The 22,309-nt window shown below is 38.0% G+C and overlaps 1 protein-coding gene and 1 pseudogene across 2 annotated transcripts in view; one reads left to right on the top strand and one right to left on the bottom strand.

Moving 5' to 3' along the window:
• The window catches only part of PDE3B (phosphodiesterase 3B), a 175,814-nt gene extending 157,133 nt beyond the window's left edge, over window positions 1–18,681 (top strand). For both annotated transcript variants that reach the window (XM_060157789.1, XM_060157788.1), the window contains exons 13-17: window positions 1,941–2,140; window positions 9,292–9,495; window positions 12,025–12,186; window positions 15,709–15,964; window positions 17,187–18,681. In XM_060157789.1, the coding sequence (XP_060013772.1) occupies window positions 1,941–2,140; window positions 9,292–9,495; window positions 12,025–12,186; window positions 15,709–15,964; window positions 17,187–17,401 (1,037 nt within the window). In that variant the 3' untranslated portion in view covers window positions 17,402–18,681. The remainder of the gene's footprint in view (window positions 1–1,940; window positions 2,141–9,291; window positions 9,496–12,024; window positions 12,187–15,708; window positions 15,965–17,186) is intronic.
• On the bottom strand, window positions 1,004–1,544 carry LOC132525248 (dynein light chain 1, cytoplasmic-like; annotated as a pseudogene).
• Window positions 18,682–22,309: the final 3,628 nt, after the last annotated feature.

Genomic DNA, 22,309 nt, shown 5'->3' with positions numbered 1-22,309 from the left:
TTGATATTTTTGATATTTTTGATATTTTATGTATATATTGTAAATTCTAGGGGAAATACAGAACGCATATAATGCAGGAAAAATTGAAGTTATTGACTCTGATATTGGTAATTAAAATCTTATCAGAATTAAATATATCTTTATCCATACATTTAACTGTCTTGTTTTTACTTTTTATAATTATTTTTAAAAGTAACTCTAGTGTGGGTAATTCTAAAACTCAATTTAGATACAAAATATAAACAGCATGAAAATAATTAGGTATCTTTATAATTATCAGTAGTGTGTGTTAAAGTCATTATGTTAAAACATTCTTGTGATTGCAGATACTGAGTGAACTAAATTATGATAAAGTCCTTTTGGACTTTGACAAGCCAGGGCATTATTCTGAGTTTCCACTGGTGAACACACCAATGAAATTTAGTATCTCTCTAATATCCTTGTGGTTTTATTTGCTGTCTACTCTCAATATAGTTTATTATTTCCTTCTTAATACTTTAAGATCCCTTTAGCAAAAACAATCTAGTGACTATCTAAATGGAGACAGCCACCCAATTACAAAAAAGGAAGAAACAAATGTAAGATATTAAGGACACCAAAAGCACAGTGCTGATAGTGAAAACACTGTTTCTAAGTAGAAGATAAAAAGAGTTATATTGACTGAGTCATTCCTCAGTTTTCCATGCCTTTTCAGTTTTCATAGTTTTTCTTTACAGTATTTTATAAGGGGCTTCATGGAAGGAAAAAGAAGAGGAAGAAGGGTTGTAGTCAGGGTTACAAATGAAAGGTAATCTATCTGGATAAGATTTGAAAAGCATCTATGTTGAATAGCTTACTTTGTTAATATATTAAATTCCTAAGTCTCTATACTATTTCATGAAATGTTATTCTCTAGGTTGGTTTTTCCTGTTACCCCGGCCATTATATCTAACCATTAAATAACAAATGTTTAGAAAATCAGAGGTTTGGCTTTTTTATTATTTTTTTTAAATGCACACTTCTCCAACACATTTATTTCTTTAAAGGAATGGATTTTGAAGAGAAAAAACATGGGGCAGAGAGGTATGGAATAGAAAATACAAATGTAAGCTGTTTTGCTAATTGCTTTATGACCACAACAAACTAGTACAGAGAATGCCCTGTACAAAACAACACAATAAAGATCGAGGTGTTCCCTTAGGCAAGGCTGAAGATTTCAGTCTCTGGTATTTGGAATTTAGGTTGCAGTCCTTGTTTTTGGACGGATCACTGGGTGTGTGCCACAGTCCATGCTTTTAACCAGATTTGAACAGGAGAATGGCCACTTGGCCCAGGTAGAAGTAGATGAAGTGTTTGGTTTCATGTGTCACATAACTACCGAAGTTCCTCCCCACGATGCAGTGCCAGGTGGGGTTATACTTCTTGTCAAACTGCTTCTTGATATGGGCCGCAATGTCCTTCTCTATATTATATTTCTCCAATGCCTGAGTAGCACACTCCACCGAGCCCTGTTGCATCTCCTCCGACATATCGGCATTTTTGATCACAGCCTTTCAGTCACACATGGTTACCGAAGAGCAGGGTCTGGCCCACTGCAACGGTCTCCTGGGGGAGGGGCTGGCGAGGCTCAGACCCTTTGAGAGTAGCGATCCCTACTGAAGCCATGGTGCATCTAACAATCAGAGGTTTTTAAAAATTATCACTAGCTTGAGTAACAGCATCATGAGAATCCTGTCATGTCCTGTAAAGTGAGTGACTTCAGGGTCGTGTTTAACAGTATTCCTCTCTATTAGCATGTATGTTGGAAATAGTATACTATTTTATGTCCATGTTTATAAATAGAGTCTATTTCTTAGGTAAGTCAACAAATAAGATAAATAATATTACCTGTGGGAATCTCCTTCTTAGCCTCCTTGTGAGGATATTATGTGTAATGCTGGGTTATTTTGCTTGTTCCTCAGATTCTAACGGTAGAATTAACCCTGGGCGAATTGCTTACATTTCTTCGAGGAGTTGCTGTATTCCAGATGAGAGCTATGGCTGCCTGTCTTCAAACATTCCTGCATTGGAATTGATGGCTCTGTACGTGGCAGCTGCCATGCATGATTACGACCACCCAGGGCGGACAAATGCATTTCTAGTGGCTACAAATGCCCCTCAGGTAGGAACTACTTTTTCAGAAAGTTTAAGGAGTGGTTTTGAAATTTTACAGCCATACTGTATTTCCCTTTGTAAACCATTCTTCAATTGAATCATTTGGCCGTTGGATAATAACACACGGCAGTGATATGACATGTGCCTGTGCTGAAGAATTAGGGAAAAATCATCTTCAGCTGGAAAATAAGTAAAATGTTGCTGAAAGAGTAATGCGCTACTTTTATGAAATTCTGGAGTCTTTGCTGTTAATATCTTTGCCTTTGATCAAATTGATAAGACTTTGACTAGATGTAAGACTTACTCTTCCTTCTAGCAAGATCCTTCATATGCCTAAAAGCTATAATGACTGAGAACTGTTATTATTTTTGTTGTTGTCCTCTTTTTTTCTCTAAGACATACCATAATATGCAGTCTCTTAGGTCTGCATATATTCATATATGTCAAAAATCTTCTAGTACATTATTTTTGTATTCAGTACAGCTGATAAGGTGCAAGATTCCTTTAGGGTCACAATTTGCATGAGAGGTAGGAGTCCCCAGCAAATGGATATTGTAATTGCGATGACTTTAAACATTAGGACTTGGAACTAGATAGTCAGCCCTCCATATCCAGGGTTTCTGCCTGCATGGATTCGATCAACTGCAGATCAAAAATATTTGAAAATTTAAAAAATTCCAGAAAGTTCCAAAAAAAGCAAAACTTGGAATTTGCTGCACACTGGTAACTATTTACATTGTATTAGGTATTATAAGTAATCTAGAGAAGATTTAAAGTATACAGAGGATGTGCGTAGGTTATATGAAAATACGACATCATTTTATTAATAGACTTGAACATCTGCAGGGGTCCTAGAACCAATTCCCTGCAGATGCTAAGGGATGACTATACTTGGTTTTAAGCAGAATTTAGTGTGGTTGTGAATTTTTGTTTAGGCTGGTGATTCCTGAAATGTCAGCTTTGTATTTCTGCCTGCCTGCCTTACAAAGAGCAAGTTGTCAATGATTGTTTGCTGAATTCATCTTACTTCCTCACTTTGTTGCTCTGTGTTCAAAACTCAGTTCTGATTCTTTCATCTTTTATAGCCATTCTCTGTGTTCCTTTTCTCATTTCTCTGACACACTCCCACTGCTTAAAATATAGGAGATAGATTCTCTACCCAGAACAAAATTCAGAGAGAGAGAGAAGATTAAAAGTGCTATGTAAAAAAAAAAAAAGTGCTATGTAATTCATTTTCTCCAGTTAGACTTCATCTCTTCATAGCTCATGATTTCCACAGGTAACTTTTAAATGAATTTCAATCTAGATACTAATATTTTTCCACTTTCTAAGAATTGCTTTGGGAGAAATTTCCCACTAAGGAACACACTTCCTCATTTGCAGTCCCATTCTGCAAGAATCAGACGCCCATTTTCTCTAGCCTAACACTTCACAATCCTCGTCCTATGGCAAGTCACAGACCTGGGCAGTAGTGGCACGGTGGAAAAAGTACTGGTCGGATTGAGAGACCTGAGTTTAATTTCTGGTTACCTACTATTAGCTGTGTGACATTAGGCAAGTAACCCTTATCTTTCTGAACCTCAAAATATGTACCTGATATGACTAAAAGAGATAACATTTGGAAAGTTTTCTACTGAATCAGATATCATGTAGACAGAAATTATTTACTATTCTATTCCACCCTCTGCTTTCATTCTCTCTTTATTGGCTTTGAGTATAGGTGAGTCAGACTTGTTTATTACCTCTTCTTCAAGGATATTACAAGTTAGTGAATTCTAGTGTTACTTGTCTTGCATGCAGATAATTGAAAACAATGACACATGAATGTAATTTATATAAGTTGTATACTCAAAACTGTTGTCCTGATCAAAATACAAACATGAAGTCTGGACACAATCAGTAACTATGTGTTATTTCTAAATTCTCATTGTTAAGGACTGCCAAGAGATGAAGCAATGGAAAGGGCTGGACTGGAAAGGAAATTGATCAGAGTTCAGCTATGAAAAAGTGTAGCCTTTTACCTCGTCTCCTTGCTTACTTCCTGCTCCCCTTCAGTCTGGTTTCAACACATAGCAGCCAGAGTGGCCCTGTTTAAACGTGCATTACATCACTCTCTGTTCCAAGCCCTCACTCCTAGTAAAAGACAGTCATTACAGTGGCTCTGAAGGCCCTACACGATTTAGCCCCCAGTAATTCTCCTTCTTAAATTCACTCAGCTCTAGCCTCACTGGCCTCCTTGCTGTTCCCTTCCATGTGCTGGCACACTCCCTTTCTAAGAACCTGGTCAGTTTCTGTTCTCTCTGCCCAGAGTGCTCTTTCCCCAGACATATATTGGGTTAGCCAACAAGTTCATTTGCGTTTTTCCATAACATCTTACAAAAAACCCTAACGACGTTTTTGGCCAACCCATTATATAGCTCACTTTGTCACTTCCTTCCACCTGAAATTTCAAAAGCCCCTCCCTGGCACTCATTATGTTCCTCCCCTGATCATAACAATGGTCATTCAGCATACTGTGTATTTTGCTTGTGTATTTTGTTTATTCCATGCCTCTCAGAGGAGTATAAGTTTCCAAGAGGGCAGGGATTTTTATCTCTTTTATTCCCTAATACCTAGAATGGTGCCTAGCACACAGAAGGCATTCAGTAAAAATTTGTTGAATGTTGAAGGATCCCTAACTTCTTTGCTCTGCAGGACCGCTAAGCTTGTCTGAAATACACTCCATTGTTCCCAAAGTGATGAAATTCTTGAGACCTTCTTCAGCTAGTGCCTGTGAGATAAGGACTCTTTTGTGAAAGCCTGAGGCCTAACCTGTTTATTAGGTAATAAAGCAGTCTCTCTCATCTTAGGAAGCTCAATAGGTCTAATCAGGCCATAAATAGTGAAAGATATTATTGCTCTGGTGTATGATAAAAAGGGACAATAGTGTATACCACCACCAACTGGGTCAAGCGTTCTTCATTCTCATGGTAAGAGAAGTGTGTGGGAAGACTTAGGAGGACGATTTTGAATCCTTGCCATGAGAGAAGGGGAAACATTTAGTCAGCTTTATCCTGGAGGGATGTCAGTATTGAAATTCTAGGAGATTTCTGAGCTATTTCCAAATGAAGAGTTGGCTGAAAGACGGAGATTAGTGACTGAGATGTTAGAGTTTGTAGAATATTTTGATTTGGGGTAAAAGTAAACAAAACTTTGAGAATGGTAGATCTGAGACAGTCATCAATGTTTGTCCTCCCAAATATAGATCAAGATGGTGACTAAACAAGTACATTTTTCTCCTTTTCCTCCTGATCAAAATATTAGTAAGGGATGAAGCTCATTACAACAGAGAGGAGTTGGCGGGAGGATATTATCACCAGTAGGTTAAAGAATTTCATACTGTTTCTGGAAAATGAAAAACATGTGGGCAAATATTACGAGATTAAAGTATACTAGAAGGGGGCTTCCCTGGTGGCACAGTGGTTGAGAGTCCGCCTGCCGATGCAGGGGACACGGGTTCGTGCCCTGGTCCAGGAGGATCCCACATGCCACCACGGAGCGGCTGGGCCTGTGAGCCATGGCTGCTGAGCCTGCGCGTCCAGAGCCTGCGCTCCGCAACGGGAGAGGCCACAACAGTGAGAGGCCCGCGTACCACAAAAAAAAAAAAAAAAAAAAAAAAGTATACTAGAAGGGAGCTGAGGCCTAAGTGGAACCCTAGAGACTCCTGATGCAATTTGCCTTTGTCTGCTCTACACACACACACCTCCCACATAACACACACCACACACCTTTAAGCAAAGCTACTGTATTTACTGCATTTACTTCCAGGCAGAAAACACATCTCTTAGATATTGAAGAAAATGGCCAGGAGAGATTTAATACTCCAGAGTAAATCCTTCTCATTTTTGAAATCACACTGGTAATTCTAAAGCAAAACCTGCAAGGTAAACAGGCCCCATCCATGTTTACAGGATTCCTACTCATCCTTCCCAATTAAAGAGACTCAGCCATAAAACATACACAAGGCTATTCAATGCATACTATGACTATTATTGAACAAAACGGCAAAAAAAATATTCTGCCCCCATGGAACTTACATTCTAGTAAAGCAAGAAAAAACAAATAAGTGTGTGTGTGTAAAAGACAGAGAGATGATTATGACACAAGTGCTAGGAAAAAAGTAAAACGGGAAGAGAGAGTGCTGGCATAAAAGGATTATTTTCATGTTAGAGTTCTGTATCCAGCTAAGCTACAGTTGAGTGTTAAGAGCAAAATAAAGAGTCTCAGGTATGCAAAGATTTTTAAAAATCATGTTCCATCCATCCTATCTGAGAAAGTTACATAAAAATGTGTTTTAGCAAAACAAGGGTGATAACTAAGACAAAGGGTCTTAGAAGATAATGCGATTACCAGAAATTTTAGAACCGAGAATTTGAGAGTAAAGGAATCCCCAGATGACACCTGTTCATCAAGACTATTTCTTTAAAGAGAAGTACTTCTTTATAAAAAAGTAGCTTCATTGTTTTCTACTGCACCTAATTTGTTTACTGCTTCTATTGGATTCTTTTTTAAGTTAGGAATATTATTTTTTTAATGAAAACAGCCTTTCTTAATCCAAGATTTTTCATTCAGAAAAATTAAAATACCTTCTTTTAATCTTACGACTATGACCTAGAGATTTTTCTGTTTCCTTCTTTTTCTTGTGTTTCAAAAGGAGACATTTGTTCAGATTTGTCATAGTCTTCCTGTTTGATCAAAGTCTTTATGTCTGATGGGTTTTTGTTAAGATTAATTACGTCAGAGTTTATATTAAACCCCTTTTCAAATCTTTTTGATTCAGAGAGGGTAAAAGTAAACTTTATGATCAACTAATTTGCTTTGCCATGTTAGAGAAGTATTTGCTTGTGGAGATAAGGATGGGATCCATAACTAGAGAAAGCAGGTAGCAAGTTGCTTTAGCAAAATTCAGAGGATGTTAGTTACTGCAGCTCTAAATTAGGGGGGAAACTGTCTTCCTTTTCTAGTTGTCATGGCGCTCTCAGTAAAAGCCAGCCGAGGCTTCATTATCTGTTTTACCTGGAATGTTTTCCTCACAGAGTTTAAGCTTGGCTTGTTGCTCTATGTGCAAGCTTCCAGTATTCTTCTAAAGCAGAATTTGCCTCCTTACTGCTCCATGATTCTTGCCTCCACTCAGCCATGAGGTAGAGAGTTGACTGGGGTCCAGCAGGGGACTCCTTCTACTTACTCTCCAGGTGGGTTTTTCCTTCTTATGCAATGACTTAGATGGCCTTTCCTCAATCCATTCCCACTTTTACCATGTCTTTAAAGCTTCCAGTATAGTGATTATATCTAGATTCTAATATTGACTCAGATTTCTTTTGGTCCCCATTTTATATTTCTTTGGTAAGGTCAAAGGGTAATTTGGATGCTGCAGGAATTCTGAATTACTAATTTTTTTTTTTACTGATCTCACTAGCTAAGAGTTTAAGTCAGCTAGCTTTACAGGACACTCATTATACATTGTAATTTATTGAGCTGGGAGTTTGATTACTTCTTCATGAACAAAGCTATTCTGGTAATTTATCAGTCTTTATTAGATTTAAGCATGAATTAGTTAAATCACAATTAAATGCAAGTTGACCCCTTAGGAAGTCTTTGAAGTTTCACATGTATGTTTTAATTTGATACGTATATTGTAGTATGATTACCACCATAGCGATAGCTAACACCTCCATCACATCACATAATTAACTTTGTGTGTGTGGTAAGGACATTTAAGATCTAGTCTCTTAGCAGTTTTTTATTATATAATATAGTATTGTTAATTATAATCACAATGCTGTACACTAGATCCCCAGAACTTGTCTTCAAACTGCACATTTGTACCCTTAGACCACCATCTCCCAATTCCCCCACCCTCTGGTAACAACCTAGTTCTGCTGTATCTAGAGTTCAGTCTCAGATTATTTGTAAGTGATATCATACAGTATTTGTCTTTCTCCGACTTATCTCACTTAGCATAATGTTCTCAAGGTCCACCCATGGCAGGATTTCCTTCTTTTTCACGGCTAAAAAATATTGCATTGTGTCTATATATATTACATCTTCTTTATTCATCCATTGGTGGACACAGATTGTTTCCAGCCTTTTTATGACTCACTGCAAAGTTTAAATCATATCATTGCTAACATAAAAATAAATGATGTAAAAAAAAATCAAATGGTATGTATCTATGCTTAAATCTAGACTATAGCTAATTTTCACAAATATGTAAAACAATCTAATTAGGCTCAGAATATGCATCTTAACTGAGATTGCGCAGTATTTTTATCTGTCCTTTTCCATTAGACAGGAAGCTCTATGAAAATAGGGACAACGTTTGAATTTTTATACTCAGCCGTTAGCACTGGCTATGAGAATTCTTTTAATAATTACTATGCTTATTTAATAATTTTAAAAATTGCTTGCTTGTTAGAGATGGAAGAAGCTTTAAAAATTCTATATAATCCAGTGGTTTTTAAAATCTGTATTCCCAAATCCTAGACTACTGAGGTAGTACCTCAGGGTCTTCCACTAGAGTGAAGTGGAAAAAAAGTGAATAAATCTACACCACTTGAACCAGAGAATTTGTGCTTTTACCTGCTTGATACTTCTCTGACTCCCAGGCACTGTGTCAGTTGGGAGTATAGGATGTGCCCTTCTCATATTTGTGGGTCTCTGACTCACCATGCACAGTATTCCAGGTTCCTCTCCTTCATGCTTTAGTCAGCATGTTCATTCCATGCTGGCTAAAGAACAGTAATATATCCCTAAACCTGCTCTCTCTGTCCCTAATGACTTTATTAACAGAAGCTTTATCTGAGAAGGTTCACTGATTTAATGAAGTTGACCTCAGATATCAACTTTACATCTCTTGGTAGGCAGCGTGGTGTCTGCAAAGATGAACTTTGGAGACAAATTACCCTTTCGCTTACTAGCTGTGAATGCTGGAAAGGTGTACCTTATCCTCTTTGCACTTGTCTACTCATTTATAAAATTATCAACCCTTCTTTACAGGTACTAACATGCCTGGCATGTAGTAGGTACTCATTGTATTCTTCCAACCTGATCCTAACTCTGTTTATTATTAAAGTTCAGTATCTTTGAGATGCCTGCCTCATTTTTCTTATTCCTTTTTAGGCAGTTTTGTACAACGACAGATCTGTTCTGGAAAATCATCACGCTGCATCAGCCTGGAATCTGTATCTTTCTCGTCCAGAGTACAACTTCCTTCTTAATCTTGATAATGTGCAATTCAAGCGCTTTCGTTTTTTAGTCATTGAAGCAATTCTTGCCACAGATCTTAAAAAGCATTTTGATTTCCTTGCTGAATTCAATGCCAAGGTTTGTTATGCAAATTAATTCCTGGTTTCAAAAGCAGAAATTATTGTCAGTGTTACTGACAAAAGTTATTTTTTTGTTTTGTTTTAAATTTTGAGAGTTTATTTGATCAAAAGCTGATTTGAATCAGGCCGCATCCAGTCTAACAGAAAGGAGCTCCAAGGACCAGTATAAAATGAAAGACTTTTATAGGCACAAGGGGACAGGAAGTTATACTGGGCAAAAAAGCGGGTTGGTAATTGAAAAGTTACTTTTCTTTGGGGGATGGCCAGGTTCTATCAGTCAGATTACCTACCTGATTAGGCCATTCCAAAAGGTATTTTTTTAACATTAAGTTAGAATAAATCTGAAGTCATGAAGTCATGATAAGTCTGACATAATACAATTATATATGCCAATATTTTTTAAAAATTATAACATGTCCAAAAATACTATTGCTTGCTACATTTCCAATTATGTCAATTGAAGCTTTTAGGGACAGATTTGAGAATGTTGTGCACAGTGCCAAGTAAGGCATTTTATAAAGTTAAAGATGGGTTTCTAAGAAGCCAGTTATGCCTACTTTGCTTCACCTGTTTCCCTTTATATTATTAAGTGTTTAACTGGCTGGTGTGGGTCTGGAGAAGTACGTGAGAATAAGGCACTCATTGAACTACTGTTTATTGGGATTGCCCACGGCATGCAATCGTCCTAGTGAAGAATAAGGAATGAGCAGATGGAAGTCCCTGTCCTCACTGAGCTCACATTCACTGTGGAATTGAGAATCACTGCCCTTGTGTGATGGTACTTATGGGAGCACGTTCTATCCCTCAGAAGTTGGGGTGAAAAAATGTTGAGAACCACTGCTTTAGATTCCTGAGGGAAGGATGCCCCACCTTCTGCAGGCAGGAAATCTTTTTCTTGATAACATTTGTGCCCTAAAGGAAGGTGTGCCTTCAGGGCAGAGGAACAGGTATCAAAGGAGTACTAGATTCAACCTCCTGGAAGGAGACCTATATATGTCACTGTTGTGATATTGATAAAATGTTTATAAAAATCAGCAAGAAATTTGAAATTTCTTTAAACTTATTTCATCGCTGTGTAGCTCTATTAACTTTTTATTTAATAAAAATTCACTTAAGTGCTTAAGTCAGAGTAAATAGAAGTTTTTATAGGTGAAAGATTATCTAGCCCAAAACTTTTGAATCTGTGTTCCTCAGAGATTTCTATTCTGTAGTCTCTCAGAAAAATGTCACATGAGTGGGGCTCTAGACTACACAATTTCTTTCTTTTCTTTCTTTTTTTTTTTGGCCATGGGGCGAGGCTTGCGGATCTTAGTTCCCGACCAGAGGTTGAACCCGGGCCACGGCAGTGAAAGTGCAGACCCATAACCACTGGACAGCCAGGGAATTCCCTAGACTACACAATTTCAATCTAAAGAGCTCGCCTTTCTTTTAACTGTTTTCTGTAGTGGTGGTCTACATAAGAGTTCCTTTAACAAAAGGGGTGGATGCCAGGGAGTTCCCTGGTGGTCCAGTGGTTAGGACTCAGGGCTTTCTCGGCCGTGGCCCTGCTTCAGTCCCTGGTGGGGGGGAACTAAGATCCTGCAAGCTATGCAGCACAGCCAAAAAAAAAAAAAGAGGGAGGTAGATGCCAAAAAAAAAAATCTACCATCACAATAAAGTTCCAAAGCCACTGATCTGGCCTATTCACTTTATTTCTTACAAGAGGAAATTTGAGTTCTTGAAAGGCATGTTAATTTGCCTGATAACTAGCATTTATTTAAATAACAATGTTAGCATTTACTATGAACTGTGAATTTTTCTTTGTTAATCCTCATGGCAATATGGCTAGATTGATATTTTTCCTATTTTATAGATGAAGAAGGGTGGACTCAAGGAGCTTAAGTAATTTTTCCAGCATTATGCAATGAATTAGTAAATCATTCTGAGTCAGGATTTAAAACCATAGAGATTAGCTTCTAAGACTTGTGTTCTTTCAGCTATATAGCATGTTGTCTTTTACAGTTAGATCCTTAAGTGTTCCCAGAAATAGTTATAATTCTTATATGATTTGGTTTTGCATATACATATATATTTTATATTATATCATATTATATACGAATGTGTTAATATACACAAATTACAATTTTCTCTGGTAATCACAAATATTGAAACCCATGGTTTGTTGTTCTGCTTGTACAGTGCTCTACTTCCATTGAAACAAAACCGTAAATGACACTTCAAAGGGAAATTTAACCCATAGAGGTACATGTTATGGCACAAACCAATTAAAAGAAGCATTTATTGAAATTCCTTCCTGTCCTTTGGACAGGAAACAGTTTTAAGACAATTTGGCAAAAACAAAAAACTGGGGAATTCCCTGGCAGTCCAGTGGTTAGGACTCCACGCTTTCACTGCCGAGGGCGTGGTTTCAAACCCTGGTTGGGGAACTAAGATACCACAGGCCGTGCGGTGTGGCCAAAAAAAACCCCCCACAACAAAAAACTCCTGTGCCCTCAGCACCTAAAATAATTCTGTTTTTCCAAACTAGGCCAATGATGTAAACAGTAATGGTATAGAATGGAGTAATGAAAATGATCGCCTGTTAGTATGCCAGGTGTGCATCAAACTGGCAGATATAAATGGCCCAACAAAAGTTCGAGACTTGCATTTGAAATGGACAGAAGGCATTGTCAATGAATTTTATGAGCAGGTAAGTTGAAACATTAGATTGGTGGGACTTTTAGATTGGTGGACTTTTCTGCCATCTGAAGACACTACCCTTTGGGTTTGGATAGCTACATTAAATGCTTGAAATGAGTTGCTTTAACCAAAAATGGGTTGCATTTGCTCTGGTCTTAATATTTTCTCAGCTCCTTTGCCTTTGTTTCTAAAATTTAAAAACAGGGAGTTCCCTGGTGGTCCAGCGGTAAAGAACCTGCCTTACAACGCAGGGGACGTGGGTTTGATCCCTAGTCAGGGAACTAAAATCCCACATGCCACAGGGCAACTAAGCCTACACGCCACAACTACTGAGCTCGTGCACCTCAACTAGAGAGAGAAAACCCACACACTACAACCAGAAAGAAGCTCACACGCCACAACGAAAGATCCCGCATGCCTCAACGAAGATCCCATGTGCCACAACTAAAGACCCAACGCAGCCAAAAATTTTAAAAATAACAATAAACAAATTAATCTTTAAATTTTAAAAACAAAAATAGTTTATTGCCAATCTGGAGCGGGTTGAATGTACTCCAGTCTAGAGCTAAGGAAAGACTACATATTGATTCCAAGGTCCCTTTCAATCCTGAAAACCTATAGCCTAGGATAATTTATTTCCAGAAGAAGTTGTTTAATTGATTCAGGGTATACTTAGATTGTATTTTTAAAGTATCAACCCATTTTCAACTCTGCTATAGAAAGACTGCCTTAGATACATCAACTACGTAAAAGTGCTGGCAGAGGGTAAGAAATTAGCACTAGAAATGGGGACAAAGTAGATATTTAGTGGCTTTCAAGTTTCAAAAATATAAACCTGCTCTTTTCTCATATGTTTTTAATCTTGTCTTTAAAATAATCCTACCACTTTGCAGTCTTTACCACTTTTCTGTCCAATCTTGCGGCTCCCTACAATGTAGAAAAATACTGATTTCCCCAGAAGCCTAATATTTCATTATCTCCAAAATAACAAATACATCCTCTTGACTGGAACTGCATTCCTTGGGAATCCTTACTAGACCTACTAATCAGGAAAGATCAAGATGTTTACCAAGTGAGACTTCTGTGACAGGGCTTTCTTTACCAAGAGTTGCTACTCTAGTAGGAATGATGAAGGTGAGCCTATAAACTGCACACTTATCCGTTATACCTTGTCACACCCAGATTGTACTGAATGACCAGTAAATGTAGTGTATTTCACCCACCTTAGCTGAACATCCCAGTACAATAGTGTATACTCTGTTTACAAGTCAACAAAATACCATACTGTGTAATCATGAAAATAGATTAGTAAAATCTTAACAATAATCTTAGAATACTTTTCACTGATACATTTGAACTAAATTATATGTAATTTGGGGTAATAAATGGTTATAAATATTTACCCTAATTTGTAGACTGCAGTATGTATAGTAATGTTTGCATATTCCCATCCTCATTCTCAAAGATAATTGAAGACTGCCTCAGGCTTCAGTTCAGGTTCACAAAAGAATTTTATGCTAAGGAAAATGCTGTCTTTATATTATCTGTACCAACAGTGGTAATAAGAAAGTGGTAGTATATGCCAATTTTAGCAAACCCACTAATTCAGTGAAAGAATGTTAGAAAATTTCATTTAGACCCATTTTATGATATATTTTTAAAGTATAGAGAATTAATTCTTATTAAACAAACTTGGAAGCCATGCCTGAGGTTGAATCCTGGCTCCTCTTCCTTGCCAGCAATGTGACCTTGGGTAAGTTCTGTGCCTCAGTTTCCTCATTGAGAAAACAGGAATATTGATGGTACCTACCTTATAAGGTTGTGTGAGGATTAAATGAATAAATTTATGTAAAGTTCTTAGAACAGTTCCCGACACATAAGTGCTCAATAAACTATTATAATTCCAGATCACTAAAAACAATGTAATATTTCAGACAGTTTCACTTAATCTTTCTATTCATTATTCTTATGTCAAAGGAGAAAAATGCCATCTGATAATCCTACCACACAGTGGTCATGAAGGTTAAATGTACTAACCTATAGGAAAGTCAACCCTCATCAAAACCATCAGAATTCCTTCTCAGTCTTGTTCTGCTATTCAACCTTCTTCAGATATGGATGCAAATTTCTAACCTGGCCCAACCTTTTACCTTTTTATTACCTTAGTTATTCTATCTTTATGTATACTCCTATAGCCATTATGTGCCATGGGCTTAGAAAAGCCTAACTCCTATTTAAAAGTCAAATGTATGAAACTGTAGAATCCTGTGGATAAACCCACCTGGATATTTTTTGTAAATATTAATAATTTTCATCCTCACAGAAGATAAAGCCATATAAGATTTTTAATCATGGGACAGTGAATCATGGGACAGTTTCTGGTTGTCTCCTTAGGGCTCTGTTGGCTCAGCACAGATAGACACTGCCTGCTTGCAGAACTTGTGCACTGTGGAGAGTATTCACCCTCCACCAGTTCAGACAGTAGGCACTAAAGTGTTAATAGGACCATTTGGGGACTGCTCAGCCCTGTGCTCAACATTTTATATAATATTGCTTTTCATCCTATAGCAACCCTGTAGATTATTATTCACATCTTACACATGAATTGGGCATAGAGCTTGCCCAGCACCACACAGGTAGTAGGTGGCAAAAGCAGGTTTTGAAACCACATCTGTCTGATCTCCAGTTGTGCTCTCCAGAACCCTAGGGACCACAAGTGGGAGGGTATCACAGGGCAGGCAGCTGGGGTGAACCCTCACCTCAACCACAACAGCTCTACTTTTGTCTGTTTTACATATTGAGTTTTCTGATTTAGATTCATTAAAGGGTTCTGCTGTTAGAAAAAAAAGGGAGGGCATTGAAAAGCATTTGCAAAATTCAACTCTGTACTTCTGAGGTACAACTACAACAAAAATGATTCCATTATATCATCTCCCCATAGGAGAAAGAGGATCTATATTTGATATTATAGAATTTTGGTAATTTATATAGAATGTATATATTCTATTAATATAATTTTGGTTTGTTAGCAAATTTGCTGTATTTATTTATTTATTTATTTTTGCGGTACGTGGGCCTCTCACTGTTGTGGCCTCTCCCGTTGCGGAGCACAGGCTCCGGACGCGCAGGCTCAGTGGCCATGGCTCATGGGCCCAGCCGCTCCGCGGCATGTGGGATCTTCCCAGACCGGGGCACGAACCCGTGTCCCCTGCATCGTCAGGAGGACTCTCAACCACTGCGCCACCAGGGAAGCCCTGCTGAATTTATTTTAAAAGATGTATATTTTTCTTGCTACCTGAATATCAACCGTACTGGTTGACTGGGGGTGTGAGAATAAAGTCTTGTTAAGGATTTCTCAAATAGTAGAGAAATTCTTTGAGTTGGAATGACAGAGTAATTTCACTGATACTTCTTTGTAAAAATTATTTTGAGTTAGACTGTGCTTATTAAAAAACCTCAAGATAATTTTAACAAAGCTCAGTGGTTGTTCTTTCAACAGTTAAATGTATACTTTTCTTTTTAATATGATCAGGGAGATGAAGAAGCAAATCTTGGTTTGCCCATCAGTCCCTTCATGGATCGTTCTTCTCCTCAACTAGCAAAACTCCAGGAATCTTTTATCACTCACATAGTGGGTCCCCTGTGTAACTCCTATGATGCTGCTGGTTTGCTACCGGGTCAGTGGATAGAAGCAGAAGAGGATGATGATACTGAAAGTTGTTATGATGAAGAAGATGGTGAAGAATTAGATACAGAGGATGAAGAAATAGAAGACAACCTAAATCCTAGTAAGATATAAGGATACTGTCATTTCTTTAATGTTATTAATTACCTGCAAATGTCCATTTAATTTGGATTTGTTTTTAAGATACAGATTCGGTAGTTATATCTTAAGTAAGTTCTATCTAAATGTTCAGCCTGAATAGTCTCCTTTTGAGTAACTACTGCTTGGGTACCACGCAAATGCTGTCACACAACAAGCATTCTTAGTTAAAGTAGCATCTCTGGAAGTGCTGTCCTCCAGCCAGTGCACTTCAGCAGTCTCTACCTGTGCACACATGATGGGGCTGTCGCCAAATCTGAACTTATGTGAGCTGGCTGGTCCTAGTGGCTAGTCCTCCTTTGCCTAACCCCTCTTCACACCACCCTCCCCTGTTAACATGCCCTTCATATAGACTTGGGAAATAGTTCATTCAACACAGTTGGGAGAGGAGGAAAATACACATTATCTGACTCTAAGAGGAAAACCCAGTTTTGTGGCATTATAGCTTTGAACTACCAAACCGTAATGCATAGTTTTTCTATATAAATCAGTGAGTATAAATGGAAGATGAAAAAGACATTTGTCATCTTTGTAACTAAAAATGAAATCAGTTATTTGCTCTTTAAAGTAGGATTTAAATTATATCTAGCTAATTTTTTTGTTTGTTTCCCAAGCATGCTATAAATCAGAACAGATAAGACAGCTTGAAACAAGATAACAAGGTACTACCCCCACCCTACCTTGTATTCAGGAGTAGCATAGTGAAGAGTAATCTTACGGCATTTTGGCATTACCATCTGATGTCATCTTGGGAAAGTTGATTGGCTTCTAAAAATTATTTGTACTCACCAAAATTTTGATAATTGTGTTTAATTCAATACATTAAAAAAAAATCCCTAAAAAGGATGGTTTTTAACTTTGCATTGTTATTTATCATTTGAAATTTCAGTACCATCCTCCCTTCTCCTTGAAACTCCCACCCCACCCCATCTTCCCTAATCCCCTCTCTTCTTTATTTTTATCCAGTAACACTTAACACCATCTAACACACAAGTGTCTTGCTTCTTTGCTTATCTTGGTTTTCCCACTAGAAAGAGAGCCCCATGGTCCAAGGATTATTTTAATCTTATTATAACTATAACCCCAGTGCTTAGATAAATGCCTGGAATATATCAAGCACTCAGATACTTATTGAATGATTGAATCATATTGCTATGATTAGAATACACGTGTGTTAAATTTCACAGAACCACAAAGAAGGAAAGGCAGACGGCGAATATTTTGTCAGCTAATGCACCATCTCACCGAAAACCACAAGATATGGAAGGAAATCATAGAGGAAGAAGAGAAATGTAAAGCTGATGGGAATAAACTGCAGGTGGAGAATTCTTCCTTACCTCAAGGAGATGAGATTCAGGTCATTGAAGAAGCAGATGAAGAGGAAGAGAGACAGTTGGAATAAAAGAAAAGGCATATTGAAGAAGCCCTGAGGGCCGTGCTCAGTGCCGACGTCATTGCCTAGTGCTCACCACGCTGGCTTGGAACCGACTGCACCTAGGTGGACAGGCGCTAACACTGTGAGAGGATCCCTGCTGTGCCGGCAGTTTCCCACTCCCATGCACTTTCACCACGAGGACTAAAAGTATCCTTGGAGCTTGGTTTCAGTTGACTTGTGTTGCCAAGCCCTTACTTAATGCCTTTACTGGTGTATAAATATTAATACTTTGTCATAATACTGCTTTGCTGGCTAGAAGGCTCTTATTTTTCATGAGGGGGGAGCTATAACTAAAAACTCAAGTGACTCACTTTAGTTTCCTAAGTGGCCAGAACCTTTTCCTTTCTTGAAGACAGGATTAAAAAACAACAACAAAAAATGGGAATTCCCTGGCGGTCCAGTGGTTAGGACTCGGAACTTTCACTGCCATGAATCCCTAGTAGAGTTCAATTCCTCATCAGGGAACTAAGATCCTGCAAGCTGAGCAGCACAGCTGAAAAAAAACCCAAAAACAAAAAACGCCACCAAAAAACATGATTCATATTGTACTTCCAAATGTGTCTTTTATGTCTTTGAATGTTTGGGGGGGAAATGTCTGTGCCTATCTAAAAAAAAGAAATCCAGCGTTGCCTTTCTGAGGGATCTGTTCAATGCAGTATACCGTTCAGTGCTGTTCTCCAGCTAGGTTTATCCATGAAGGACTGAGTAACCTTTGTTATATTTAACAAAATCCAGGTGCATCAATTTTTGATGCTTTTTACTGTTTTTTTTTTTAATCTACTATGTGTGTGTTCTTTCTGCTCAGAGCATTCAGGTTTGCCGTGGACATCAGAAGTCTGAATTCCAGTCTTACTGACTTTATATCCCATGGTTGAATTTTAAAGCTGTTTAGGTTTAACAGTGAAGGAATTTTATTCTTTAGTCAAAACTGTTCTTATTTTAACTCTTGCTCAGGATTAGTATTTTTAAACATTTATTTTAATATAAACACAGCATAGATTTGTCAGAAGAAAAAAAAATGTCCTAATATCAATGTTAACCTTTTATGAAATGAGCATTATTCTCTCTTCTTAAATTTGAGACTAATTAAAGCCAAGGAAAAGGAGATGTCTGTCTTTCGCCTTAATACAAAAATCAAATGCAATTAATCCTATCAAACAAAGATAAAGAACAAATGAAATAGCATGAGCTCTAAAGGTCACATACATTGAATAAATAATTGAATATGTGCTTAATCTTTAGATCCATATCTTGGGTGTTGTGTGTTACTGTAAAACTCATGCTCATCTTTCTGTTAGTTTCCTTCTGCCTTGAGACTACATGAAATGACCTATGACTACTCAATACTTCTAGAGCTCAACTGCAAGTCTAGTTTCTGAGATAAAGTAAATGGTGGGAGTACTTATTTAATTTTTATATTTTAAAAACCTAAATATTTTAGTAAATCATTTTACACAAAAGCACATTAAGATAATTACAAAGAAAATGGGCCATATTTACAATGTTTATAAACTTGTTAGGGTCCAGATATATACCCTAGTTGTGAAAATTTTTTTGAAGATATAAAATGCAGCCAGAATGACAGCAAGACGGTAGACCAATATTTTCCATTATTTTTGGAGACTGTATTATATTTTGGATCTGTGCAGCTCTTATGAAGCTTTTTCAGTTTTCCAAGGTAATTTTTTTAAATTAATTTTTACTGTATAGTTGATTTACAATGTTGTGTTATAGTTTCTGCTGTACAGCAAAGTGAATCAGTTATACATATACATATACCCACTCTTTTAGATTCTGTTCCCATATAGTTCATTACAGAGTATTGAGTAGACTTCCCTATGCAAGGTAATTCCTTTAAAATATGATGTCAGCAGGCAATTTCTTACCTACCTAGATTATTTAGCTTATCTGAAAGATATCAATTAAAGATCTACGTAAGTGTTGAAAGTTTTGATCCTGTACAGTATCATAATATTTAATGAGTCACTAAGCTTTATTTATTAGATACGGTGAGTGCTAGCTCCTTCCTACTACTTTTGCTACCATTGCCACATCACTGTAAACTGGCCTCTCATTACTGAGTGATAAAATTTTAACTAATTTATTGAGTTTGCCCTTATAATGTCTATATCCTGTGCTTCTCGTTCTCTTGAGTACATTTTACATCCTGCAGAAGTATATTTCTGCTATTGCAAACTACATATATATACATATATAAATTCACACACATGCATGTGTGCATAATGACTCAAATTTCCTTACTTTCTATTTTATTAAAATTTTGTATTGGGTTGCTTAGTGTATATTTTTATTTTCTCAAAAGAAGCATGTTTTTATTCTGTTAAAAATGCTATTACTGAAAATTCACTTAAGTAATTTAACCCTGAAATTATTTAGCCTTTACAAAATAATTGGCATATATTAAAATAACCCAAACACTAAAAAGTATTCTTGCTGAAACTTAAATTCATAAATTGTAAGAAATGAATGTGAGTGTATGTTAAGTATAAACAGTACTATTAGATGGAATCTTACTTGAGAAATTGTTGAAAGTCATATTGCAGATCCTATTTTGGTTATTATTGAATCAGATTAATTTTCTAATTAGAATCATTTTCATCATGAATTTGCTGTTGTTTTAAGTCACTGGTCTTAGAAATAATCTTGTAGTGCTATAATATCTGTGTGCTTACTGACATTTTTCTCCATAAAAGTCTACTTTTTAAAGTTATTTCATGATTTGAAGGCTGTTTCCTGCTATTCTCACTCTGCTGGTGCTGTTGGATTTTTCTACTTATTTTTACAAGAATCCTAGGAATTCTGGCACTGCTTAGGTTTCTGTCTATATTGCATGATCTCATAGGAACAACCTTCACAATAGAGACGAATAGAATGAACTCTGGTTTCTTCACTGTAATTGCCAAGCCAGTCAGCAGCTCTAGAGGGTGTGTGGGGATGACCGGTATATGGAGCAGGGATGAAAGCTTCCCAGAGACTTTAATGCTGAGAACTGAAGACTTAATGAGTTAGCTTGGAGATGATGGCTTGTGGCCAGAGAATAACAGCATGTGTAGAGGCCAGGAGAAAAAGCATCCCACCTTGGAGGAGCCGAAAGAGATTTAGGATGGCTGAAACTTAGAGTGCAAAAAGAGGGGATGGTAGAGAGAGAGTGGTTAATGAAGGGACTTGTAAAGCATGACATGCCACTTAAACTTTATTCCAAAAGGAAATGAGGAAAAATTGAAAGAGTTTTAATATGAAAGTGACATAATTAGATTCACATTTTATGAGGATCATTCAAATAACGTATCATGTTGAGTGGAAGAGTAAGATTAGACATGGGGAGACCCCAGTGCTCTAGGATAGATTGTAGGACAACAGGAAAGTGAACGGACTTGAGATTTAAGGTATACAATAGAATCAATTTACCCTGATTAACTGGGTTTGGTGGTAAGAAAGAGATGATGACCTTTCACAGCCTCCTCACCTGGGAAGCTTCCTAAACCTGATGTGCAGGCCACAAACCAGACCAATCTAATCAGAACGTGGAAAAGAGGGTGGAAGTTGGGTATCAGCATTTTGCAAAAGTCCCTTGAGATTCCAGTGAGCATCCAAGGTTGAGAACCAATGTATTAGAAGTCCCTGAGGGGCAGGCATAAGTGAGGGCCACACAGACTGCCTTACTCTGCCTCCCACTCCATCCTCCATCACCTACTCCTCAGGTGCCTCCTCCCTGTCTTAAGGCTGCTGCTGAAGCTCCAGTCAGGCCACGCCCCTTAACTGCTTTCCCCTATATTTGCTGTCCCCTCCCTGTTGATGGCCCTAATGGATTCTGCAGGTTAAACATTCACAGCCGGGAATTCCCTAGTGGTCCAGTGGCTGCCTTTCCATTGCAGGGAGCAGGGGTTCGATCCCTGGTGGGGAATCCCACAAGCCCCATGGTGCAGCCAGAAAAAAACAAACAACCTTCACAGCCATGTCTAGCTGCCCTGAGATTAGCCTGTCAGACAATGGCAGAAACCGCTCTTACTCCTGATTCTAATGGAATAATTTACAGTAAATGGTCTCCCTTCCCCCACCAAGGAGCCCAGTCTCCTTAGACAAATGGAGGTGAGCAAGGGCTGCCTCTAATGGGATGCAGGAGCAGAAATGAGCTGTCCAAATGGAGTGGCTGTCACAGCAGCTGCTGTATTAAGTGAGAGACACTGAAGGCTTCAAATCCTTCTTGTAAACTAACCACTCCTGGTGAGAGATGCAGCCAAGAGTCGTACAGAACCCAGGCTCCAGGCTCCAGGGTGGGATTTCCAATTAGAAAGGGCCCCAGGGGAGGTGACTAGGGGGTGGGGGTCCCCCTCTTCCCTGTTGACTTCCTACATCCTTCTTCCTCCTCCCCTTCTTCCCACCCCTTCACACCCTCACCCCTGCTCTGCCCTAGTGTTTGAAAGGATTCCTTGGAGCCTTATTCCTACTCACTTTAAGAGAGAAGTTCCGTTCCAAACCCTTGCTCTGGGCTCAGCTAAGATTAAGATGCCTGATACCACCTGGCACTGGTGCCTTCCTGGGAACCACGACTCTGAGGACTCACTGATCAAGGAACATTTTCCATGCCCATAAACTTTTCCATCAAGAGAGATGCTGCTCAGCATTGATTATCCATTATTAATTCCCTCATTCAATAAATATTTATTTTCAACACAAACAAGGTGAATCCCATGTTTCTTCTACAAGTTGTGTACAGCCCAGCAGCAGAGAGAAATATGTGCACATGGCGGGACACTCACTGGAGCTGGAGCTCAGATGCCACAGAGGTGGCACTGACAAGATCTCCTTGTCAATATGCTCAAGTTCATGTTCATTTGGTCATTGGTGACCATA

This window comes from Lagenorhynchus albirostris, chromosome 9, assembly GCF_949774975.1.
Source record: "Lagenorhynchus albirostris chromosome 9, mLagAlb1.1, whole genome shotgun sequence".
Taxonomy (NCBI): domain Eukaryota; kingdom Metazoa; phylum Chordata; class Mammalia; order Artiodactyla; family Delphinidae; genus Lagenorhynchus; species Lagenorhynchus albirostris.
The sequence above is the reverse complement of the archived record's forward strand: the minus strand, read 5'-3'. Positions and strand labels throughout refer to the sequence as shown.